Consider the following 21,676-nt stretch of genomic DNA (forward strand, 5'->3'; position numbering starts at 1 on the left):
GAACATCAGCCCTCAGGATAAGACCCCGGGAGAATTTACGGGGAGGCGATTTCGCCCCTCCTGTCCTACGAGAGATGGTTTTAGGACTCGGTTCCGAGTTCCCGCTGCCATCCAAGGTTTTTGTCGTTTGTTTTGTTATGTTTGTTGCGTTGGTGTTCATGTTTATGTTAAATGGGTCCCCACTCGAAGCCGCTATCCAAAGCCCGTAGAAGTGTGGTCGTCCCTTAGAGGTCTCATGGTTGTCTATGCCGCAGCAGGGAGGCCATGCGAGGGTTGACGCATGCCCTCATGAGGCATGCGTTCAGAGCCAGACCGGACGCGAAGACGGGAGTCCTCTCAACCGCACCCACACCGCCAACCAAATGGCGACGGGTTTGGAACGTACTCCGAGGCCTGCCAGGGTTTTAACGGGACGGGGGCGGTTACGGCATTAGCCCACCAGCCATTTCTGTTAAGTTTCACCCTAACATACTCAGGTGGCAGAATGCCGCAACCACCAGCACAGGTTCAAAAAGATTCCAAATCGTATAGAAAATAGAGAAGGTCCAAAGACGAAAGCAGGGGTCGTCACCGTTCAGGTTGTCGGAAAGGCCGTTCAGGCCGCAGATTATTTGGCGCTATCCAGGGTGCACCACGCGGAGGCGATCTGCTCTACACCCCGGCCGGAAATAAATCCGGGTCGTTTCGGTAACGCAGAACCGACTGTCGTGAAAACGCGATTATCTCGAAGTTGTTTTTTAAAAATTACCGTCGCAGTGATCATTATTTATCAAAAACTATTTGACCGATTTGCATAAACTTTTTTTTAATTATACGAAGTTACAACCTCGTGAATCTGAACGGGTCACTTTTTATAAATATTTGCATAGTTCGCTGGAATTATTTTTTTTTTAATTTTTCAACCCTCAAAAATCGTTTTTTTGGTGCAAAGCGGTTTTCATATCAAGAAAAAATTTTTTTTGGGTTAGTTAATTTACCCAAAAAAAAATTTTGACTAAAAAACGTTTTTCTACAATAATCATTTAATTTTTTTGATCTCAGTTGAGCTGCTCATGCACTGCCGTGATCACCGCAAGCCTCTTCTAAAAAACGGCATTTCGGAGGAGGGGTGATATCAACAATAAATAATAACTTTTTTTAAATAAAAACACCTAATTGTATTCTTCGAGAGTTACCCTTCAGTATGATATATGCCTCATTTGAATAAAAGTTCTAAAACATATTTAAAAAAAATTATGACAATCGTCGATTTTTTTCGTGCTCTCAAGGTATAGGTATAACCCCTTAACTGAGAACCAACGAAATGCAGAATGTACTTGTGGAATAAAGACATCTGGCAAATGTGTGGTCCATTTAAAGCACTTTCAACGAGTTAACGCTTGTCGGTCGTCGGATTTACGTTACCGGAATAGTACAGATTTTTATCCGGTGGAAAACTTTCACTCCAACAAAATTTTACAAACTACTTAATCAAAAATTTTTGAACACCACTGAAGAAAAAGGTTAAGTAAGGGCCACTTCCTACTATGTTTCGCGCAAGTAGAGTAAAAAAACATCCATCATTTGTTTTGTTGCTCTTTTTTAAGAGTAAATGTATCTCAATATATTAAAACAATTCAAAGAAACAGTACGCAGTTTATTTATTTATTTAGTTTCCACTGAATACACGCAGTTTACCATTAAATATCTCTAAATAATAGCTAAAAAACTTATTTATTTAGTATAGTTCAATAAAGAACAGCTCACGCATTAACGATTTGTAGAAGAAGTGTCAGATGAATTCCGAAACTCGAATTATTTTTCATTTTATTGTTATTCAATTTGGGAAAATCTTGATAATAATGTGTTTAACCTTTTCACAATCTAAAATAGTTTGCTATAAATTAATTCGTAAATAAAGTGTATTCCTTAAGAGTTATGCTGAAGTGAGTTACATAAATTTTACTTATACATATTTTACATACACATTGAGGGTACATAGCATTTGCCACAGAATTAAATAAGAATTACATAAAAAAAAAAAAAAAAAAAACAATTTCTAATATTTTTAGTTCATCTATAAACATCATTTCAAAGTGTTTAATACTTATTTAACGAGAGTAAAAAGTATCATACATTCTCAAAATAGGTTTGAGCATCTACAACCCACTACTTCCAATCCAAAAATTTCAATGTATGTATTATTTTATAATTCATATGAAATTTATGAAATTATTTATTCAAAAAACTAATTCTTGCATTGAAAATTTATGGAAAGCTTAAAGGCCTATTCACACACCTTTAATGGACAAATAACAATGCGACTATGTTAGAACGCGGAATATTAAAATTAACGCTTTATTCAAATTAAAGTAATTTATAAATAATAATAGGGGTAGAAGCAGAATATTGCTAGTTAAATCTTAAACGAACACTAAACTTAATAAAGATTTCTAAGTTAGCACTTAACTATGTAACTACACACGCCTGTGTATCAAGGTACCGATGTTATGAACAATTTTATGTATTGTCTCGGGATAGAAGCGGGCAGTAGTACGTACGAAGATGCCTATGCTAACATCACCACCAAGGAAAATTTTTTTTTTTGCTCATTTACTACAATTATTTTCTTAATTTTGTGCGAACATAACATATGTATACTCTAAATAAGTTATACTCTAGGAAACAAAATTTTCACTCTTTACTAACATATATTTCAAAACGATTGGTTTTAATTTTTAATTAATTTTTTTAATAATCATTTTTAATTTAATATAATAATATTTTATTGAAAATATGGACTTCAGTATTCGTAACAGAGCTTAAAAAAGACCAATAAATCATCCATTTCGTCATTCTAGGGAAGGCTGTCAAAATAACAATTACTTCCAATTTCCCCTAATCTGGCCCAACACTAATACTCCACTATCATTCCCCAAACATTTATGGGGAACGTTTATGCTGTTAAATCAACAACTCTAAGGACCAGTTTTTCAGTGCTAGCTTAATATGCTTTCCGGTTGAACTAATTTTAAACGGCTTGCAGGCTCAGTTCAAAAAAATTTACCGCGGTTAAGTAAAATAATTTTTTTTTTAATCAATAATTGACGCGTCCACCGCAGTTAAACTAGCACTAAAAAACTGGCCCTTCAAACTTAGTTTAGTTGAAATGCGGGACTCTACCTATCAGTTTTCGGTGCTAGTTTGACTGCAGTGAATTTTTAATCTAAATTAACCCTGCATCACTTGCTTTGAGAAACTGTTTCTTCACTGTTGGAACTAAGTTTTAAACAGAAAAAGTAACATGTAAGTTTAGCAGAAAAGATACCGTTCTCCAATCAATGTTTTTAGTTTGATTTATTATTTTTTTCTATTGCTTCATGTCAATTGCCTGCTCTGTATTTGGTTCGGGTGGGGCCTAAATCTGATATAATATCCACACATTTGCGCATAATAATGCACTTTGTTATCCTTCAATGTACCTGAGTTAATAAACGCAATAGAAAACATATTTCCCACACAATTTTTACTGGGGAAGCCAATGTCCTGGTACATTGTTATAAGCGAAGCATTATAAAAAATTTGGGCTTCCGAATTGCTCATACTTTCTTAATTGTATTTATTTTTTAATTTGTAATGTATGAATGGCATGGTGTATTGAGTTTCTCTACTGTCATATGAGAAAACGAAAGTACAATAATTTGTTGTACCTTTTCCCGAACAAAATGAATACGAATATTATTTGATGCTTGAAAATACATACGAGTACATGCGTATTGCAGGTGCGTGTGAGTGAATAGTTTTGTTATAAGCGTAAATGTAAATGATCTGTGGAAATTTGGCGCTTAACTCTTCTAAATACAGGGTTTGATGGACAAGCATTATTTAGCGTTGCAGACGAACGAATGTGATTATTTTTTTTTACAAAAGTTATTATTTATAAACAAATGTACATTGGATGCTAAAAGCGTTAATTATTATCAAATAGTTATTTTTACCTTTAAATTCTTAAAAAAAGTGTAGCTATTGCAATCGTGTCATAGAAAAACACCGTTAAGCTTCCATGTTGTTTTTGGAAATTTCTTGTTTTTTTTAGATATCCGGATTGATTAACAAAACAATTTGCATTTATTTTTACAGGAATTTCGACGAAAATTTACTGTGGAAAGAATTTGGTTTTTTAAGAAGAGAAAAACGTGTAGCAGGAAGAGATGACGGAGTGTCCCAATGGCAGGCTGCTGCTTACACATATTTTTTATGTTTAGCCGAGCTCGGCTTCCTTTTTGTGGTGTGTGTCCTGATGTTGTTCCACAAATGCAGGGACTTACAGTTTCCAGCCGACTACGAACGGCAGATATTTTTTATGAGGAGCTTTTTCATGACAGAAATACACTGGGAGGTTTGCCATTGCCTGCCGAGGGGCGACAGCTATTAAAAAAAAGCTTTTTCTCTTTGGTGTCTCATGCACGGAGAATCGAATCTACGCACATCCGACTGGTAGTCACGCACCAACCCATTAGGCTATACGCCCACGAATTATCAATCCAGATAAAAGGATTGCATAGTTATACAGGCCTTTACGACAATAACAATAGAGTACCTTCGCTAGAGTCAGAAAGCATTGGAAAGTGACACTTTTTCATATCACTGAATATATTGTTATATGAAAAAAAAAGAAATTATACTAATTTTCTAGTGATTTCGCCACATCATGCCCAAACACGTATTGGAAGTGGCATTTTTTTAATATCTCCCAAATAAGCTGATCAAAGCTAGTATTTACATGTATTGTTTATATGAAAAATATATTTTGGCAATTCGAAAAATCTCAAATGGTTTCCACATTAAGCATTTCGTCACAGGTTGTGAGGAAAGTAAGTAATACAAAAAAAACCGGAAAACATCTTAAAATAAAATTGAGTTCTAATAGAAATCGTATGCTTATTTGTTAACATTCAGAAAGTACGAAAACAATACAAAAACTAACACTATTCAAAAAATCGACCATCATCAACGTATTTAAATAGAAAAAAAAATTTTCTCATTTTAATATCCAGAAAATCATTCTTCTTTTTTAACGAACCTGCCTAGTCTTTTGAAATCCCTAAAGTTTTTTTATTTTATACATTATTGGTTAATAAATATTAAATAAATATTGCGAATTTTAAAAGAAGAGCAGTGGTTATTTTAGAAACTAAGTCCATTTTTGTTGTTTTATATATGTATAAACATATATTAGATACAACTAAGCAATAAAGCAATATGCAAGTGTGTGATTAGGTCTTAACACTTAAACAATAAGTGTAAATAAGGTATAAATTTAAACTAGTCTTGTATAAACGAATAATAATATAATAATAAGATTTTTTCATCATATATAGAATTAAGAGGTCAGATCAATTGATATAACACGACTTGGAGAAACTAACGAAAGGCTTCGTGCCCGTTCACGATCCACCAAGTGCGCTTGTTTCGTCGTATTGCTCAAAGTGGTGTTGCCATTTGTGGCCAACGCATTTAATTCAGGATACCAGTCTGGTGTTATAGTTGGTGTTATATTATTATTTGCTATTTGGTGTTTGACTACAAGCCCTGAAGTCGCTGTGGTACCATTTTGTGCATGATTCTCTTGATTCTGATTTCTGAAGGAATTACCAGCTATAGGCGCTGTTGCAATTTCATTATTTGTTGGCACTGCTGAGGTCAATGCGTTAGCGGTATAATTTGAAAATATATAAACTGACGGTTGAAGAGGTTTGGGAAGTGAAATACCATGTTCGGGGGCAGCGAATAGTGTAGCAGCTGATGGTGTTAACAGTGCATTTATATCAAAAGCGGAAGATTTACTACTTTCATCTGTAATTGCGGCTACAGCAACAGCCGGTGTTGTTGTTGAGGAAACATTTACAGATACGCTTGTAGATGAGGGCAAAGGATTTACTAATGATGTAGTACGCACTTGTGGCTTATCTGGTCCTTTAGCCGGCCCATTGTTACGCGTAGATTTACGTATAGGAATTATAGAAACCTCAGCTGTATTGAGACTTATTTTCCTACCGCCAGCACTAAGTGTAAGCGAACTTTTCGCCAAAGCGGTGGTCGCAGTGGTGCTACTACTATTGCTGTTAAATGTAGATATCGTCTTACGCATTATTTCAATGCCCATTCCTGGTTCAGTTCCTCTTTGTACAACAAGATGTGTTTTCCTACTATCACTACTAATATGACATTCTTCCTCATCCGATGAACACAAATCAATTGTATCGACAATTATTTCTGTAGACGGTGATGATATTTTCCAATTCGATCGCCGTGTAGCATCTCGTGTTAGTTTTATATTTAATTTTGTATTTGGTAATGAGCGTCGACTTTTAACTTCGTTATCAGTGATTTTCTTTAGCCGCACTGAAATTGGACGGCAGCGTCTTATTAATGATGAATTTAAGAAAAGAAAGTTTTCTGTACGTCTACGTTGTGAAAACTGCCGTCTTGGAAAAACGTATACGTGCGAACTGTAGTCTTGTGGCTTTTTAAACGTACAATGCGTATTATTAAAGGTATGTTTCTTCTCAAAACACTTTGGTTTCGTGTGCGATTTTGAGAGCAATGGTGCAAAGCAAAAACGTTCTAAACGTTCCAAACGCTCTGTTAAATATTCTGGGGTCATGGCAGTTTTGGTTGTACGCAGCAGAAGTTGGCCTGCCGGCGATGACAAGGGTATTGTGGGGCAACGTGTCAAAGAATGTACTGCACGATTTCTTCTTGGCATACGCTTATTTCTATCAATGATCATGAATCCATTTTTCTCATCTTTCGAGTCTTTGGACGCACTTGTCGGTTCGTTCTTGCCTGGAACTTTACCATTTTTGCTATCTTCGCGACATTGCAGGTTAAAATTAAGTAGGAATCCATTGCGTAGCTCATTATCCTCTGTATTTCGTTTTGAATCGGTCGGCTGAACGCTGTTTTCACCTGGTTCAGGTGTATCACATAAAATGACATCGTCATCATCGTCCTCCACATTGCAAGTCTTTTCATGTTCCTGTTGTAGAAGACACGTAAGTATTGATTTTAATACTTCTGTAACTAAAGTGCTAGTATGAGAGAAACCATTTAACTACATAAAACATTATAATTTCGAATAGAACTTTTTATATTAAAATTTGGCAAATATTTTGATAACCTTTGAATTAATATTTAATTTTAATATCCCAACATGCCTTAAGAGATTTTCGTAATTATATACATATGTACACATTGGGCGCCCACACACTGTTTGGGTGTTTGGTCGAGCTCCTCCTTCTTCTATTTGTGGTGTGCGTCTTGAAGCTTTGCACAAATGGAGGGACCTGTAGTTTTATGTCGCCTCCGAACAGCAGATTGTTTTTCTGATTGTTGCTATTAGAAAAAACTTTCATGTCCGGGATTTCGAGCCTGTGCATACCGAATGGTCTGCACGCGGCGGTCGTTCCTTTACACATAGCATTCAAAAAATTTGAAGTATTTTAAAAGAAACTCTCGAATCTAGTAAATGTTGTTGTGGATTGTTGAGCAGTGTAGCAAGCCACCAACATGCCATCGAGAAATACTTACGAAGGTAATTCTTCGATGAATTGATGTGCGAACAAGTTAGATGTAGAATATGGAGCGCTATCAATCCACACGGGATACACAATCACCAAATGCACGCTTTGTTACGGAGCAGTAACAGTTAACGTTATCGGCGAGTGCTACATATTGATAATAACCTGTAACCTAATCTAGATAATATGAAGACCGGCGTCACGTAATTCCAACAGAATGGTGCTGAAAGTCAAGCTCGTGTGGTGTGAGGACCGCCATCGAGGTTATAAATTAAACTGGATCTGGATGAGGTACTGTGATGAGTATAGCGCACAAAAGACCATGAGGTCGAGAGAACCTAATCATAAAGAATTTAATTTATAAATTAAATTAAATTTTGAGTCTTGTTCGGGAAGTGAGCAACCCTAGGTTCGCTACGTTAGCAGGTCTATGAAACTACCTAAAGCGGTGTTGTCGGTCATCTAACTGACTCATGAAACGTTCTGTTTCGACAAGGGTTAATAAAAGCAGAAATTTGAGTTGAGTGGCTTAATGGTCCAAGAGAAGTGGTAGTTGGTGAGAGTTGGTAGGATTTCCTGAGTGCGTGATTCTAATTCCGCGATTTACTAATCTCAGATAGTCTTCTATGTTAGCATTGACATTTTCCTTAGTGTTACTGGCTAACGGTTTTCATTTTATGTGTTCAGCAAGCTGAAAAAGAGATATTCCCGGTTGTAATTGGCTACTTACGGTGAAGACAAGGGAGGTTTCAGAGTTATATATATATATACCGAATCGAATCGAATCTCAGTGAAACACCAAAATGAAGAAAAAGTAGCATCAAGACGCACACCACAAAGAGGAGGAGGAGCTTGGCCAAAACACCCAAATCTGAGATTCGAACTTACGTTCGCTCTGCATTCCGAATGGTAATCACGCACTAGCCCATTCGGCTACGGCGGCCACATATTTATATAGATCAAAGAAAATAAATATTAGTTTGGGGAAAAAGAAATCCATTATTTTCTCAGTTGATGGCTGTAGTGATCGATATCTCGTAAAGTATCGAGCAAACAATTTAAAATTCATGCTCGTTATCAAGGTACAATTCTAAAAAAAATTTAATTTCTTTGGCTGTTTTTTTCTTCCTTCCATTCAGTTGAGAGTTACAGGGTGTTAACAATGGAAATCAACAAAGAGAAAATTCAGTACATTTAACAGTTTTTCTTTGATAAAGACGAAAATGCAAGCCACGCCGCTCACACCCTGTGGATTCAGCTTATGGTGCCGATACTGTAACAGCCAATTGCGTGCAATTTTTGTTCCGTCTATTCCGTTCGGGCATTTTTGACGTTAAAGAAAATGTCGATAAAATCACAGAAATAATCAAAGTTGACCCGCATATTTGTAGTCGTAGCATAGCCCAGGAGCTAAAGATCGATCGAAAGGATTTCTTCTCCCCAAACTAATATTTAGATCAGCACCCCTTGTTTAATTTATTTTTGTTCTAGTTTTGATCTTGAATTTTTACTGTTGTTTACCTCCTGAATTCGTTGTTCAGTGATTTACTCATTCTGGGACCACTAAACCCTGCCAAAATAGGCTGCAAGAGTTTTCGGCGTGGTTAGCTTAACTTTTCGAACTAGCTTATCTACTATGGTGTATGCAATTTCAGAGCTTCAAAACCTTGTTAGAGGACCGGAGCTGAATTACAGCTCCTCCTCTTTAAATCCTCTAAGACAACTTCTAAAACCACTAACAACTTTATAGATATAACCTTACTTACCAAAATAGCTTCTTTCGAATACAGTTCAGCATCGCAATTGTCACATAGGTAGATATCGAATGGTGCCGGTTCTACCATAATTTGTTCGACATCCGCTCTGCCTTGATTGCCACTCTTTGATTTTTGGCGCATCAAACATTTCCGGCTACGCTGAGGTTGATCGTACGACTAAAAATATTGAGTATAAAAGATATTTAATATATTTCTTTTTGGTTTTTTTAACTTAGTACGCTCTAAAGACACTGCCGTGAATTTAGCCGTGTTCAATTGCATATAATTTATTGCAAATGCATATTCTTGTCATTTACCATGTTTTCATTCCTAAAAGTCACCAGCAACTTATTACTTCGTCGTTCAAAAAGTGAGGTTGTCGAATTGTAATTGTTTATAAAGCGAAGACTCGCGTGCTCATATGCAGCCAAATCATTGCAGAAACGGAGAAGAAAAACGCTTCTATGAAACTGGTAACATATTATAATAATTTCCTTCATTTTTTGCGCCCAATTCTGTATGTGGAAAACAATACAATAAACAATAAATTAATAGAACTTTGCATTGAACAATAATAATAATACCCCATTAAACTTTTTCGGCTTTGTAAAAGGTATGGTGAATGGAAAATCTTCAGGCCACCATTCTGGTTCACTGCAGTCTGTTTTCTCCTGAAAATTTATGTGACCAAGAGAGCAACGCACCATAAATGGTATGAATTTTTCCAGTTGTGATTCTGTTATCTTATCCAATGATGTTGGATAGCCATTAGCAAATAATAACGGCAAATTGGAAATCATATTTTGTTGAACTTCCTCTTGTTCGTCCATGTCTTCCTAAAAACAAAAAGTTAAAACACCATTAGGGGTGCCTATAATGATTTGAGAATTTGAGTTATAGTAGTACTAATATATAAAACATAGACATACAAGGTCCGCAAAATAAACCACCCTATCGGAACATTTATAATTTTTTGCAAATGGCGTCATATGTCAATCATATTTGACACTTGTGAACTAGACAGCTCCAGTATACAAATCGACACGCAATGGAGCGCGGTAACGTCAAAATAAAGATTTCCATCACTCAAAATCATTTTTTTTATTTATTAAAAGTTATTCCAAAACAAAACAATGATTGATTTTGCGCCACATTGTACCTATTCAGACACTTTTAACACGGCAGTCGTGCTATAGATATGTGTATCCGAGCCGGGCGTATTTTATACTATATAGTTTTAAGGTTATAAATAATTTTTTGTTTTTATATCTTTAAGAGAATGAAGCCACTAATAACTGCGAGGTTAAGAACTTCCGCATAAGAGCATTTTCATACCGTAAAATAATTTTATCGCATTTATTATGTACACGATTTTTATTTGAGATGGTATTATAGACTTACAACCGGCAATTAAATATATTAAGGTGTATCTCGGTCGGCGTAGCAGAATGAGTTTGTGCCTGGCCGTCATTCGATTATTCGATTGCCCCGACCTCGAAACCTACTGTATGCATGAAATATCATCTGATGGGTAACATGCAGAGATCCAAAATAATTGTTATTTTAGAAATTTCAATTGAAAGTCAATCGGGAAGAATTTGTCTACGGTATTTAAAATTTCTATATAGCAATAAGGTGCTTGTTACCCAAGGAATATTAATCCTAAATGATTTATATTGTTTTTTTTTTAACTTTTTCCAAAAAAGTCTGCAATTAACAATTATTTTTTACAGATACTATATTCGTCCAATAAAAAAAAAGACTTAAAGTTTAACCTTTATTTTTCCTGTCAAAAATAAAAATTAAAATCTGACCTTTATTTTTTCGGTCAAAATTAAATTTTAATTTATTACTTCGGCCCAAAATAGCAGTTCACATTTTCATAACAACATGTTTTTATAAAAAAAAAAATAAATAAATTCTTAAAATCAAAGTAAAAAAACTTCCTTTTTAAATGCAGTTTTTCATCTTCTGTGAATATACTTCTCATTTATGGGCTGAATGGAGCGATCTTTAAAGGCAAAGAGTTTTACCAGCTCTTTTGACGTTAGCCATATTGCACGTTCAGCTGGTGCCTCTTCATTAGCTAAGGCATATGGTATATGAGGGGATAGGTACGGAGTGAGTGGTACCGAAGCACCTTCTCAGAAATTTGTTTTGTAGCGTTGTTATTTTTCGGTTTTAGGTCTTGGGTCTGTTTGACATGGTGGTGAAGCAGTATTCTATTTTGGATCTGACTTGTGCTTTGTACAGATTTGGGGCTTTTGCCGAATGGTGACCCGATTTTATGTTGGGTAGATATTTCAATAGTTTAAGTTGTATGCTGCTTATTGAAGAACATTGTTTTTGTGGTGTTTCGTGGTTAAGGTGTTGCTTATAGTTCCGCCAAGTATTTTTACGCTCGAGGCTTAGCCGTTGAGCCGTTTTATGTCTATGTTTGCTTGTTTTTGGGAGTTTCAGTTAAGGTGCATATATTTTGCTTTAGGATAGGTTTAAATTGTTCAAGATTGTTCCAGCTAATTTGTAGATTAAGTTCCTCTTCAGTGACGCTGGGACCAACGAAACAAAGAGGAAGTGATCTGTGACTTGGTAGATGGTGGCGTTGTTGCTGTCAAGTTCGTGGATTTTGGAAGTATACTTAATCTTGCCATAAATTCTGTGACAAATTTTAAAAAGCATACGACGAACAAATTCGCAGAAAAGGTTCCGTTTTGTTTTGTGCTTTTGTTCGCATGCATTGTCTACTCATAAATTTAACTCAGTTTCGTGGCAAATTTCGCTTGTTAACAATGGATTGGCGCTAAGGAAAATCGCATCGAAGTGATTGCATTGCATAAGCGACGCAAAAGCGCAAGTGAGAATGTTTGTTACTCAGACAGATAAAGAAGTGGTCGCCCTCGCGTGGTTCGGACCAGTGCAGCCATAAAAGCCGTTCGAGAAAGAATTCGCATAAATCCTCTTAGAAAGCAGAAAATAATGTCTAGGGAAATTAATGTATCGACCAGATCCATGTAAAAACTAATTAGAGATGATTTGCACGTAAAAGCCTTCCGTCGCTCAACTAGTCATCTTTTGACAACGCGCTTCAAGAAAATTAGATTCGACAGATGCAAACAGCATCTTCGGTGACTCGCGGTTAAAGGCCATAAAAATATTATTTTCACAGATAAGAAAATTTACACTGTTGAAGAAGTTTTTAATAAGCAAAATGACAAAATCGATGCTAAAAACCACTGTCCAGCCTACGTAATGGTTTGGTGGGGAGTGTCTTATTAAGGCGTCACATCTTTTCACTTCTGCGAAAAAGGGGTTAAGACCAGGGTAAAAGTGTACCAGGAGAATGTCTTATAAGACGTAGTGATGCAGTTGAGCAGTACTCTCTTCAATGGAAAGCTTTCAGCAAGATTCCGCTCCAGCCCACAAGGCAAAAACCACCCTGCAGTTGTTAAAAATCAATATTTCGCAGAGGATTCGCCGTCTGGAAGTCCAGATCTGAATCCAATGGACTATAGTTTGTGGATAGAATTGGAGAAAATGGTCTGTCGAAGACCTCGCAGAAATTTGGAAAGTCTCTAACAATCTCTGGTTCGAGCATCGACGTCCATATCCATAGAAACCGGAAGTGCTGCAATAGGTGAATGGCTTAATAGTTTAAAGGCTTGTGTAAAAGGAAATGGTGATCATTTTGAATGAAAATTTAAAATTTTCTTTTTTAGTATTTACATGATTAAATAAAACCTACTTCGTTAAAAAAAGTATTATAATTTCATATCTATAACGGACTACTTAACTTGTAACAGAACTTATGGCAGGAATAAGTAATATGTATATTTCAATTTACAGAAACCAGAAATAGATGCTCCCACCCTAGAACTGTCAATTCAACCCAAACATGTAGGGGTAAGATATTGGTATGTTCGCGAATCAGTCAAAATACACGCGATTTTGGGGAATGACTAATACTTAATAACAACAAAGTTCCATTCCAAAAGGTAAGGGCACTCAACAGTTCCTTGAATAATGTCGAACGAAAAAGTCAAGGAAAGGGATGATCTTCTATTTTCTAAAGATTAAATAAACAAACGGACTTTTATTCGAAAATGAGTCGGAGTATAGGAAAGCACATTTTAACTTTAACTTTATCTTACGACTGTCTAGGAAAGACTGCAAACTATTGGTTGGAAAGGAGTCGATGTCTAAAAAAAAAGTTGATATTGTTTACTAGACTAGTTTTTGATCGGGAAAAATCCGGCTGGCAGGTGTCTTCTTGGGCTTGAAGCGTGCTTTCGAAACTATCGATCAAGATACGTTCCCATGGCAGTCGGTTCCAGTGCATGTATGTGAAATGTTTATGATGTTACAACAACAACAACAAAATATATGGATAGTGAATTTGGAGAGATGTGGTGTTGGACCAGGAGTTATTAAATGCTTTAGAAGCTACCTTTGCAAAATACCTCAAGGAATAAGAGTCAATAGATTTTTTTCGCCGTCTCAGTAAGTAAACCTTGGTGTTCCTTTAAGGTCCTACTGTTTTTTGCAATATACAGTCTATGTCAAAAAAAAAAGGAACCGCGATTATTCATGAAGTATAAAATATATATTTCGAAATTTCTCAATAAGCCGTGTAGTCTTCTTCGTTGTCGAGTATAGCCTGGCATCTTCTTAATGCTTTTAACCAGCTTTTTTGCGTAGCTCGTCGACAAACAGGACTAGATTTTGCGAACCTGACGCACGAGTTGCTTTAAATTATGGACTGGCCTTCCAGCATGATGCGTTTTCATAGTTCCACACATTTTCAATGGGGTTGGCGTCTGGGGACTGGGAAGGCCAGTCCAATACTGTGACTACATTTTCTTCTTTTGTTGTTTTTCAATGTGTTTTTCTGAGAGCAGTGGTTTTGATGATGTGGGACGGTAGGATATGTTCGCCTCCTTCAGTCGATGGTGAGTATCAACATATATTCCCTTTTTAGCAAGAACTGATCGTGCTTGGAGTAGTCACAAAGAAGAGTCCCGATTAAAAAGTTGGACGATCACTTTATCCAGTTTTTTTGTCGTCACTCGCTTCAAGCCGCACTCGGAAAAGTCATCAATATTTTTGAACCCCTTATACCGCTGATTCCACATCACAACAAACTTTTTTGATTTTTTAATTACTTTTGCAGCCGCGGCGTAAGATAATTTCGACACTTTCGAATGCGTGCTTAAAAATACTGCCTCAAAACGGTTCGCGTACTTCCTACTCCTTTTTGTTTGGTTGCGTTTACGGGAAAGTTTCGAACGACACTAGCCTGAGTTAGCACTGGTGTTGTAGCCCTTGAGTGGGACTATTATGCAGCAAAAAGCAGAACGAAATATATCTTGAAGTTACAAGAAAAAAACCGATTCTTTTCTTCTGACACAGACTGTAGGTTAACGATATGCATTAAAGAAATTTGTTTAACTCTAAATTTTAAAAGATTTGAATATTAAAAGGTATGTAGAATTTTAATTCAATTAAAGCCTAACAGACAAATAAGTAAGAATGTTAAAACAATATTGTACAATAAAAAATAGTCAATTTTGAATTAATAATGATATTGAAATTGAAAAAGAAGATTTATTAGCAACAAAAGAGTATTATAGAGAGGTATAGAGTCGGTGCACAATATAAAGAGCGTAAAGCGTAATAGAGGCAAACCTTTTGAAGGCGCTCAATTCTAGCTATCTTAAATTGATGGAACATACTGCAAATAAAGGCAGCATACTGCAAATAGGAGCGCACGAAAGAAATTTAAAGGTATAAGGATTAAAAACTGAGTACTAATTTTTCCTGAGGAAGCCAAGCATAACGTAAGATTTCGAGACGCGAAAAAATGGCTCCAGTATTAAATTTGCTGTCTCATCTAATGTTAATGTTAATTAATTTTATCTGTTAATTAATATCGTCATGAATTCCATAAATAAATAATTGGCACTTACACCCTTTTTGAGTGTTTGGCCAAGCTTCTCCGCCTATTTATGGCGTGCGTTTTGATGTTGTTCCATAAATAGAGGGACCTACAGTTGTAAGCCGACTCCGAACGGCAAATATTTTTTATGAGGAGCTTGTTCATGGCAGAAATGTACTCGAAGGTTTGCCAATGACATGCACAGGGATTCGAACCAACGCACTTCCGAATGGTTGTCATGCACCAAATGCTAAATTTCATGTTGAATACTTTGTAAACCTCTTTTCGCTTGCATTTTGTTGTGTCATTGTAAGGGATGTAAAAGTTGGTAATTGGTGCAAGCCGTGATCCGTGACTGAGACTAAGCTCTTTTTTACCTCAAAAAATGAAATTCAGCATTAGAATAACAATTATGTATAAATAATGAAGACGTTGTAAAATGCTTCATGACATCAAGGAGGTTAATTCTCAGTGATTGGATTGATTAAAATGCATTTGAGCTCTATGAACTGGTATAGCCTACAAAAAATTGCCAAACATTTATTTTCCTAAGTTCACAACCGCACTAAAGCGACAAGGATAAAAATTACCTAAAAAAAATTATGATTCCTTCTATTACAACAAAAAACGTCATTGTGTTTTATCATCATCACAAATACCTTGTGTGTCGACCGAAACTGAGAAAGCAAAGTTCTGATGCATCCTGACTCTGCATGGTACCTACAGAGTTCCCTTAGTGAAGCCCAACTGGGGCTTGAACAAATGTACTTGGATCAGTTTTACACAATCATTGAATAATAGCGGTCCTTGAAAAATATCATTGTGAGCTATGTACTACTAAGTCACTCTGCGTTTTGGAGATTAGCTTGCGCAAAATTTTTTATTCTTTAAAACTTATGTACGAGTATTTTGCTGCAGCCTTTCAACCATCGATTCATTTAGTTCGTGAAACAAATAAGACTGGCGAGGCGTTCCGAACGGGGCATGAAATCTTATTTAGTTAAGAGTTAAAAGTTAATTATGATACATAAAAATTTACGCTGAATATTTAAACTAACTACTTACTAGTTTTATAAATTGGGGGAAGTTTTATGATGCCGATTGCAAAATAAATCTCCTGCTTATTTGAAGCGGTGTGAAATATGTGAGAACAAAATACTAACCAAATTGTTCTCACATGTATATATATATACAAATATGTGCATATATATTTATGTTGACAGAGTATTATAGTACTAATTTTCGCGCTTTGCTTTCTTTTTTCTGTCTGCCTTCTACAATCAATTCTCAACTTACAGGATTTTGTGTATTTCCAATTAATTAATTGTACACGCTTGTGTGCTCCCAGGCTGCCTTATTTTAAGAAACGCCACTTCCACTTTTCTGGTACTTAGATCTTAATTTCAGTAATATCCTTCCCTCTGACAATTTGAGCCCGTTTGGCATGCGCAGTTTGAACGGCGAAGGATTCTTTTAGATCCACTCCCCTGCTGGCGAATATCAAACTGAATTCGGGCCTCACAAATATGGCCGCAACAAAATGCAAACTATTCCCAACTGGTTTCTACTGTTCCTATTGCTGGGGAAAGTGTTTGCAGTAGACGAGATTTTCTATCTGTTCCGTAATCTTTCACACTTAATATATTATTTTAAGCTTTCTTGTGGCTTATTTTCTTCATTTTTTCACCAGTATATATTTGTATAACTACAAATTACAAATTCGACAGCCTTTTTTACAGTGCTTTTCAATGTAAAATGAGCACCCAATAATTTATTTGTATTCCAAAAATGAACATTGGAATACATATGTGATATCAAAAATTTCGTGTAAAGAATGTGCGCAAATGGTGATGCCACTTACAGTATTTATATTGTGCACTTTTTTCATACGTATGAATGTCAACAACCCTACAACGAAATTTTATTTGTTTCAAATTATAGCGTATATACCCATAAAATGAATGAAAAGGCTTATGCATTGAAACAATAGAAATTAATTCAATTAATTTAAAATAATTACAAACTGTCTTATATATTTACTTTTATAACGAGGCAACTTAAAGCATCCATATATATATTTAACGTAGTTTACATATTCACATGTTACATGAACTTATTAATTTTTGCAAATAAAAAGTATTCAAGCTAAAAGGTAATGCCATTTTCGGAAAATCGAACATGTCTGCTACAAAATAAAATTAGTGTTCCTAGGTGCGTTTTCCAGCAAGTTAGAATAATCGACATCGATTATTTGTAATCGATGGGGCAGTCTTTGTTTTTCTTGCATCTGTGGATTCATTGCATTTTGTTTTCTAATCAATTGAAAATAAAACTACGCCAACGCATTTGCTTTTTATATCAATGTTTCGATGGATGCATATCTAAAAGCTTTCGTTGTAAATAATGGGCTCTTGTCTGTGTAAAGATAAAAACGAAAACGAAGAAGACAATGATAATGGCGTTGAGCGTACTCATCGGCATTCAAGGGGCTCCCTCAGAAACTCATACCGCAGTCCGGAAGCGCTGCAGACAAATGCCACATTGAAAACGCTTTCGGATACTGTTGACAAATTAGTTCGCGAAACTTTAGATGTGATTAGTACAATAATTGACAAGTACGTATTTACAATAAATACTAATTTTCAATTAAGTAATCTTTAACATTTTAGTGAGCCGGAACCGCCCAGCTCAATATTAATGCTCCATATGATAACAGAGAAGCCAGCTGGTTGGATTGAACTTGTACGGTCATTGATGCGTGTAGTTCCGGTTGAACATCCCATGGGGCCGAGTGTTATAGCTCTGCTTCTCGATGATAGTCCACTGCCCACGAAAGAGTCTGTATTAAAAGTCGGAGAAATGGTTGCTCCAAAGTATGGTTTAAAGAGTAATCTTCGCAAAGAACGCAATCTATGTGTCATACTTGGCTGCTTGGCAGAAAAATTAGCCGGTCCTAGCAGTATTGCATTACTTAACAATTCCATGTTGAAGTACCTGATTAGTAATTTAAATGAAGACATCGAACCCAACATAAAACTTCTTTCACTCATTGCACTCGAAAAATTTGCACAGACCAGTGAGAATAAAGTAACAATACAGGTAAGTTTCACAAAGCTTTATTAAAAAAAAATTCAACCAAGAAAAATTGTATACCAACAGAAATCCTTGCAAGAAATGAAACAAAGTCCACTGGTGTCCCTGGAAAAACATGTATTATCATCTAATTTCCTGCTACGACAAATAGGGTTTTGCGCTTGCTGGTGTTTAGATAACTACTGTAAGTGTTCATTATAGAATACCAATACAATAGAGTTTTTTTTATGGAAAACTTTACTTCATTAAAGTTCCGGTAAGTGGGCGCAAGTATTCCTACGAGACTACAGATGTAACAAATGTTAACGCCATGCTTAATAAGAAGGATGTTAGTGAATATTTAAAGATATCGCCAGATGGATTAGAAGCGCGAAGTGACGCTTACACATTTGAAAGTGTGCGTTGCACATTCCAGGTAAAACGCTACTAAGTTATTGGAGTTTACTTTGAAGGTTAAATTATATTATAATTATTTTCAGATAACCAGTGGCTGTTGGTATTATGAAGTCCTAATGATCACACCTGGTGTAATGCAAATCGGTTGGGCTACTAAAGAGTCAAGTTTTTTAAGTGACGATGGGTATGGAATAGGTGATGACAAATTTTCTATCGGATTCGACGGTTGCCGCAGCCTAATATGGCACAATGCCAAGTCCATACCACACAGTTTACCAACTTGGAAAAGTGGCTCGGTTCTTGGTTGCCTATTGGATCTAGAAAAGTGGGAAGTAATTTTTACGCTGGATGGGGTTTCGACAGATCCTTATAGACATATATTCAATAGCGTTAAGTAAGTAGCTTACTTAGCTTTTTTGCGCCCAATATAAAATAGATAACATATTTATATTTTAGGGAAGGATTTTTCGCTGCAGCAAGTTTTATGTCGTTTCAACAATGTAGATTTAATTTTGGACTGGAACCCTTTCGATATCCACCGCAAAGAGAATTTCACAATTTTAATGACAGTGGAATACTTTGTTCAAGCGACAAAGTAAGATTTACAATTTTCATGTATCGAAGAAAAGCTGTAAGAACAGCAGAAATAAGATTTTTTTGTTATATTTTGTATTTCTTATCTAACAAAATTTGTTTGGGTTATGCCACTATTTTTTGATGTAGTTAAGAACCATTACATAATGAGCATATCTGCATATCTTAAATTTAGTTTACAATTTGCCAATTTGTTTATTTATTTAGTAATCGCTTTCAATTCTTTACAGATTATTTTGCCGCGACATATTTATCTAGACATGCTACGAAAAGTAAGTGTGCGCGATGACTCATGCACACTTTGTTTCGATAAAAAGGCTACGATGAGGTTGGAGCCATGCTCACATAGGTAAACTTAAATTAGTTGAATAACTTTCCTACTTGATATACATTCACCTTTTTATTACTACATCCGCAGGGGATTTTGTGTGACTTGTACCGAACAATTAAAGTTTTGCCCTATGTGTCGCTCGGATATTCGTACAAAAGTACAAGAATGCACTGAAAGTCCTGTTAATAAAGAAGTCGCCGACGTGGAAGACACGCAGACACAAACATGACAGATACTTAATCTCAAATCATAGTAATGTAAAAAAGTAGTTGTAGTAACAAGAAACGATCCATACATTTTGCCTATATCTCTTCAGAGTTTTTTTGTAAATAAGTTTTAAGAAATAATCTAAATTTTATCACTAAGATAAAATAAAAAAATATGGAGTACATAACGTTTTATGCGTAAAAACTGAAATTAGTTATTTTTATTAATAAATTAACGGAAGTAATTTTAAGTTACTAATTTAAAAACATACATACATATGCAAATACGCACTCTACAATGGTATATTTGTTTCATATTGCGAGTAATTAATTATTAACTACGCAGCGTTTGCTTGCACCGCAAGTGGCTCCTTTGGCAATGCTGTAGACAAGCTACCCTCCCATATTTCAGCGGTATGTTCGAGCACCTTCGTCGATGTGGCAGTCTTATGACGCATGAAATAGCCCTGTACTTGTGCAGGACTTGCATTTCGACCATCAGCCAGCACACATTGTGCAAACTCTTTCGCTACTTTTTGTGGAAATTTTTCTTGTCTACCATAAAAGCGTAGAAACATTTCCTCTAGCTGATGTGCATCGCAATAGCCAACGTATTCCTTAACATCAACACGACCGGGTCGTATCAGTGCCGGATCTAAACGATCCAAGTAATTTGTTGTCATGAAAACAATTCGTGCTTCTGTTGAGGCAACACCATCTAGACAGTTGAGTAAACCGCTAAAAGTTATACGATTAAGTCCTTCGTAAGCTGCCGCCTGTTTCTTGACGTCTTCGCGCGAAGTAAAAGCGGCATCTACATCCTCCAATAGTATAATAGATTGTTCGGGTGCGACGTTTAATAGATGGTTTAGCCTGTCATCGGTTAGACCACGTTCGGACAAATTGAGTAAACAAATACCATATTCCAGTTCTCCCGCTAGAGCAGTGATAAAGCTGGATTTTCCACAACCCGGTGGTCCGTACAGCAAATAGCCTCGACGATAAGGTATACCACGATCAATATACCACTGAGAGTTGCCTATAAATTCTTTACAATCTGTAACGATTCGCTCCGCAACACCTTTCTCGAGTACAACAGATGAGAGCGGACGTCTGCGACGCGGGTGCCCAAATTGCCGCCATTCTGAACCCATAGCTGTGTACATCAGAGTTTTTCCTTCGGTAGCTTCCAGTGCCAGCATGCGTGCTTCCTCCAATATATCGAAATACAATTGTTTATCACGACCAAATGCTGTTAATGTAACACTCTCCCAAGGCACACCCATATGTAAGTCCAACGTTTGTTGCTCCCGCGTTCGCTCCACCTGAATCCAAATGCCTTTGTAGCGCATTAAATGTTTCCCAATACTAGGAATAAAATCGTACTTTGTACGTATTTGGCCAGTTTCTTTTTGTATGAAAGAAGTCTCCACGCTCAGATGTTGCGTTTCCTTTGCCCCTTTTACGGTAATCCATTGCAACAGCCATTGATATGACTTATCACGGCATGGCACCTCCAATGTGATCATCAAATGTCGCCGGAATAGAACTAAAGCACCTTGGGCGCCTTTCCGTAAAATTGCAGCCCCAGCGCCTATGCCGAATAGACCGAAGCCAGCTCCAAAATATGGATTCGTTGATAATCCACTCACAATTTCCGACAACGGCATGTTTACCTATCTTACCTAATACAACCTATTCAAGGTACAAATTAGTAACATATGGTAATGAATAGAGCATAGAGTGTTGTTATCACCGGCAACAGCTGATGTAAATACAGAGTGTATAAAATCTGAAAATAATAT

At 36.1% G+C, this 21,676-nt stretch overlaps 3 protein-coding genes across 4 annotated transcripts; 1 reads left to right on the plus strand and 2 right to left on the minus strand.

Annotated features, from left to right (window-relative positions):
- Positions 1–1,621: 1,621 nt before the first annotated feature.
- LOC128863115 (uncharacterized) lies at positions 1,622–17,029 on the minus strand. Of its 2 annotated transcripts, none has more exons than XM_054102066.1 (5): positions 16,548–17,029; positions 9,904–10,190; positions 9,637–9,834; positions 9,329–9,496; positions 1,622–7,021 (listed from the first exon to the last, which is right to left on the minus strand). In XM_054102066.1, exons 2-5 carry the CDS (start codon positions 10,147–10,149, stop codon positions 5,363–5,365), a joined length of 2,271 nt encoding a protein of 756 aa, XP_053958041.1. In that variant the 5' UTR covers positions 10,150–10,190; positions 16,548–17,029; the 3' UTR covers positions 1,622–5,362. The 2 variants fall into 2 exon arrangements, with proteins under 2 accessions (XP_053958041.1, XP_053958040.1); XM_054102065.1 differs by having other exon boundaries at positions 9,904–10,155; positions 16,548–17,028.
- A 475-nt stretch (positions 17,030–17,504) lies between these two features.
- LOC128865046 (RING finger and SPRY domain-containing protein 1-like) lies at positions 17,505–20,051 on the plus strand. Its single transcript, XM_054104944.1, has 8 exons — positions 17,505–17,866; positions 17,921–18,350; positions 18,411–18,528; positions 18,596–18,759; positions 18,824–19,134; positions 19,197–19,335; positions 19,565–19,683; positions 19,753–20,051. The coding sequence occupies exons 1-8, from the start codon at positions 17,655–17,657 to the stop codon at positions 19,892–19,894; spliced, it is 1,635 nt and encodes a 544-aa protein (XP_053960919.1). The 5' UTR covers positions 17,505–17,654; the 3' UTR covers positions 19,895–20,051.
- A 5-nt stretch (positions 20,052–20,056) lies between these two features.
- LOC128865047 (mitochondrial chaperone BCS1) lies at positions 20,057–21,623 on the minus strand. Its single transcript, XM_054104945.1, has one exon. The coding sequence runs from the start codon at positions 21,539–21,541 to the stop codon at positions 20,210–20,212; it is 1,332 nt and encodes a 443-aa protein (XP_053960920.1). The 5' UTR covers positions 21,542–21,623; the 3' UTR covers positions 20,057–20,209.
- Positions 21,624–21,676: the final 53 nt, after the last annotated feature.

Source organism: Anastrepha ludens, chromosome 5 (genome assembly GCF_028408465.1).
Source record: "Anastrepha ludens isolate Willacy chromosome 5, idAnaLude1.1, whole genome shotgun sequence".
NCBI classification, from domain to species: domain Eukaryota; kingdom Metazoa; phylum Arthropoda; class Insecta; order Diptera; family Tephritidae; genus Anastrepha; species Anastrepha ludens.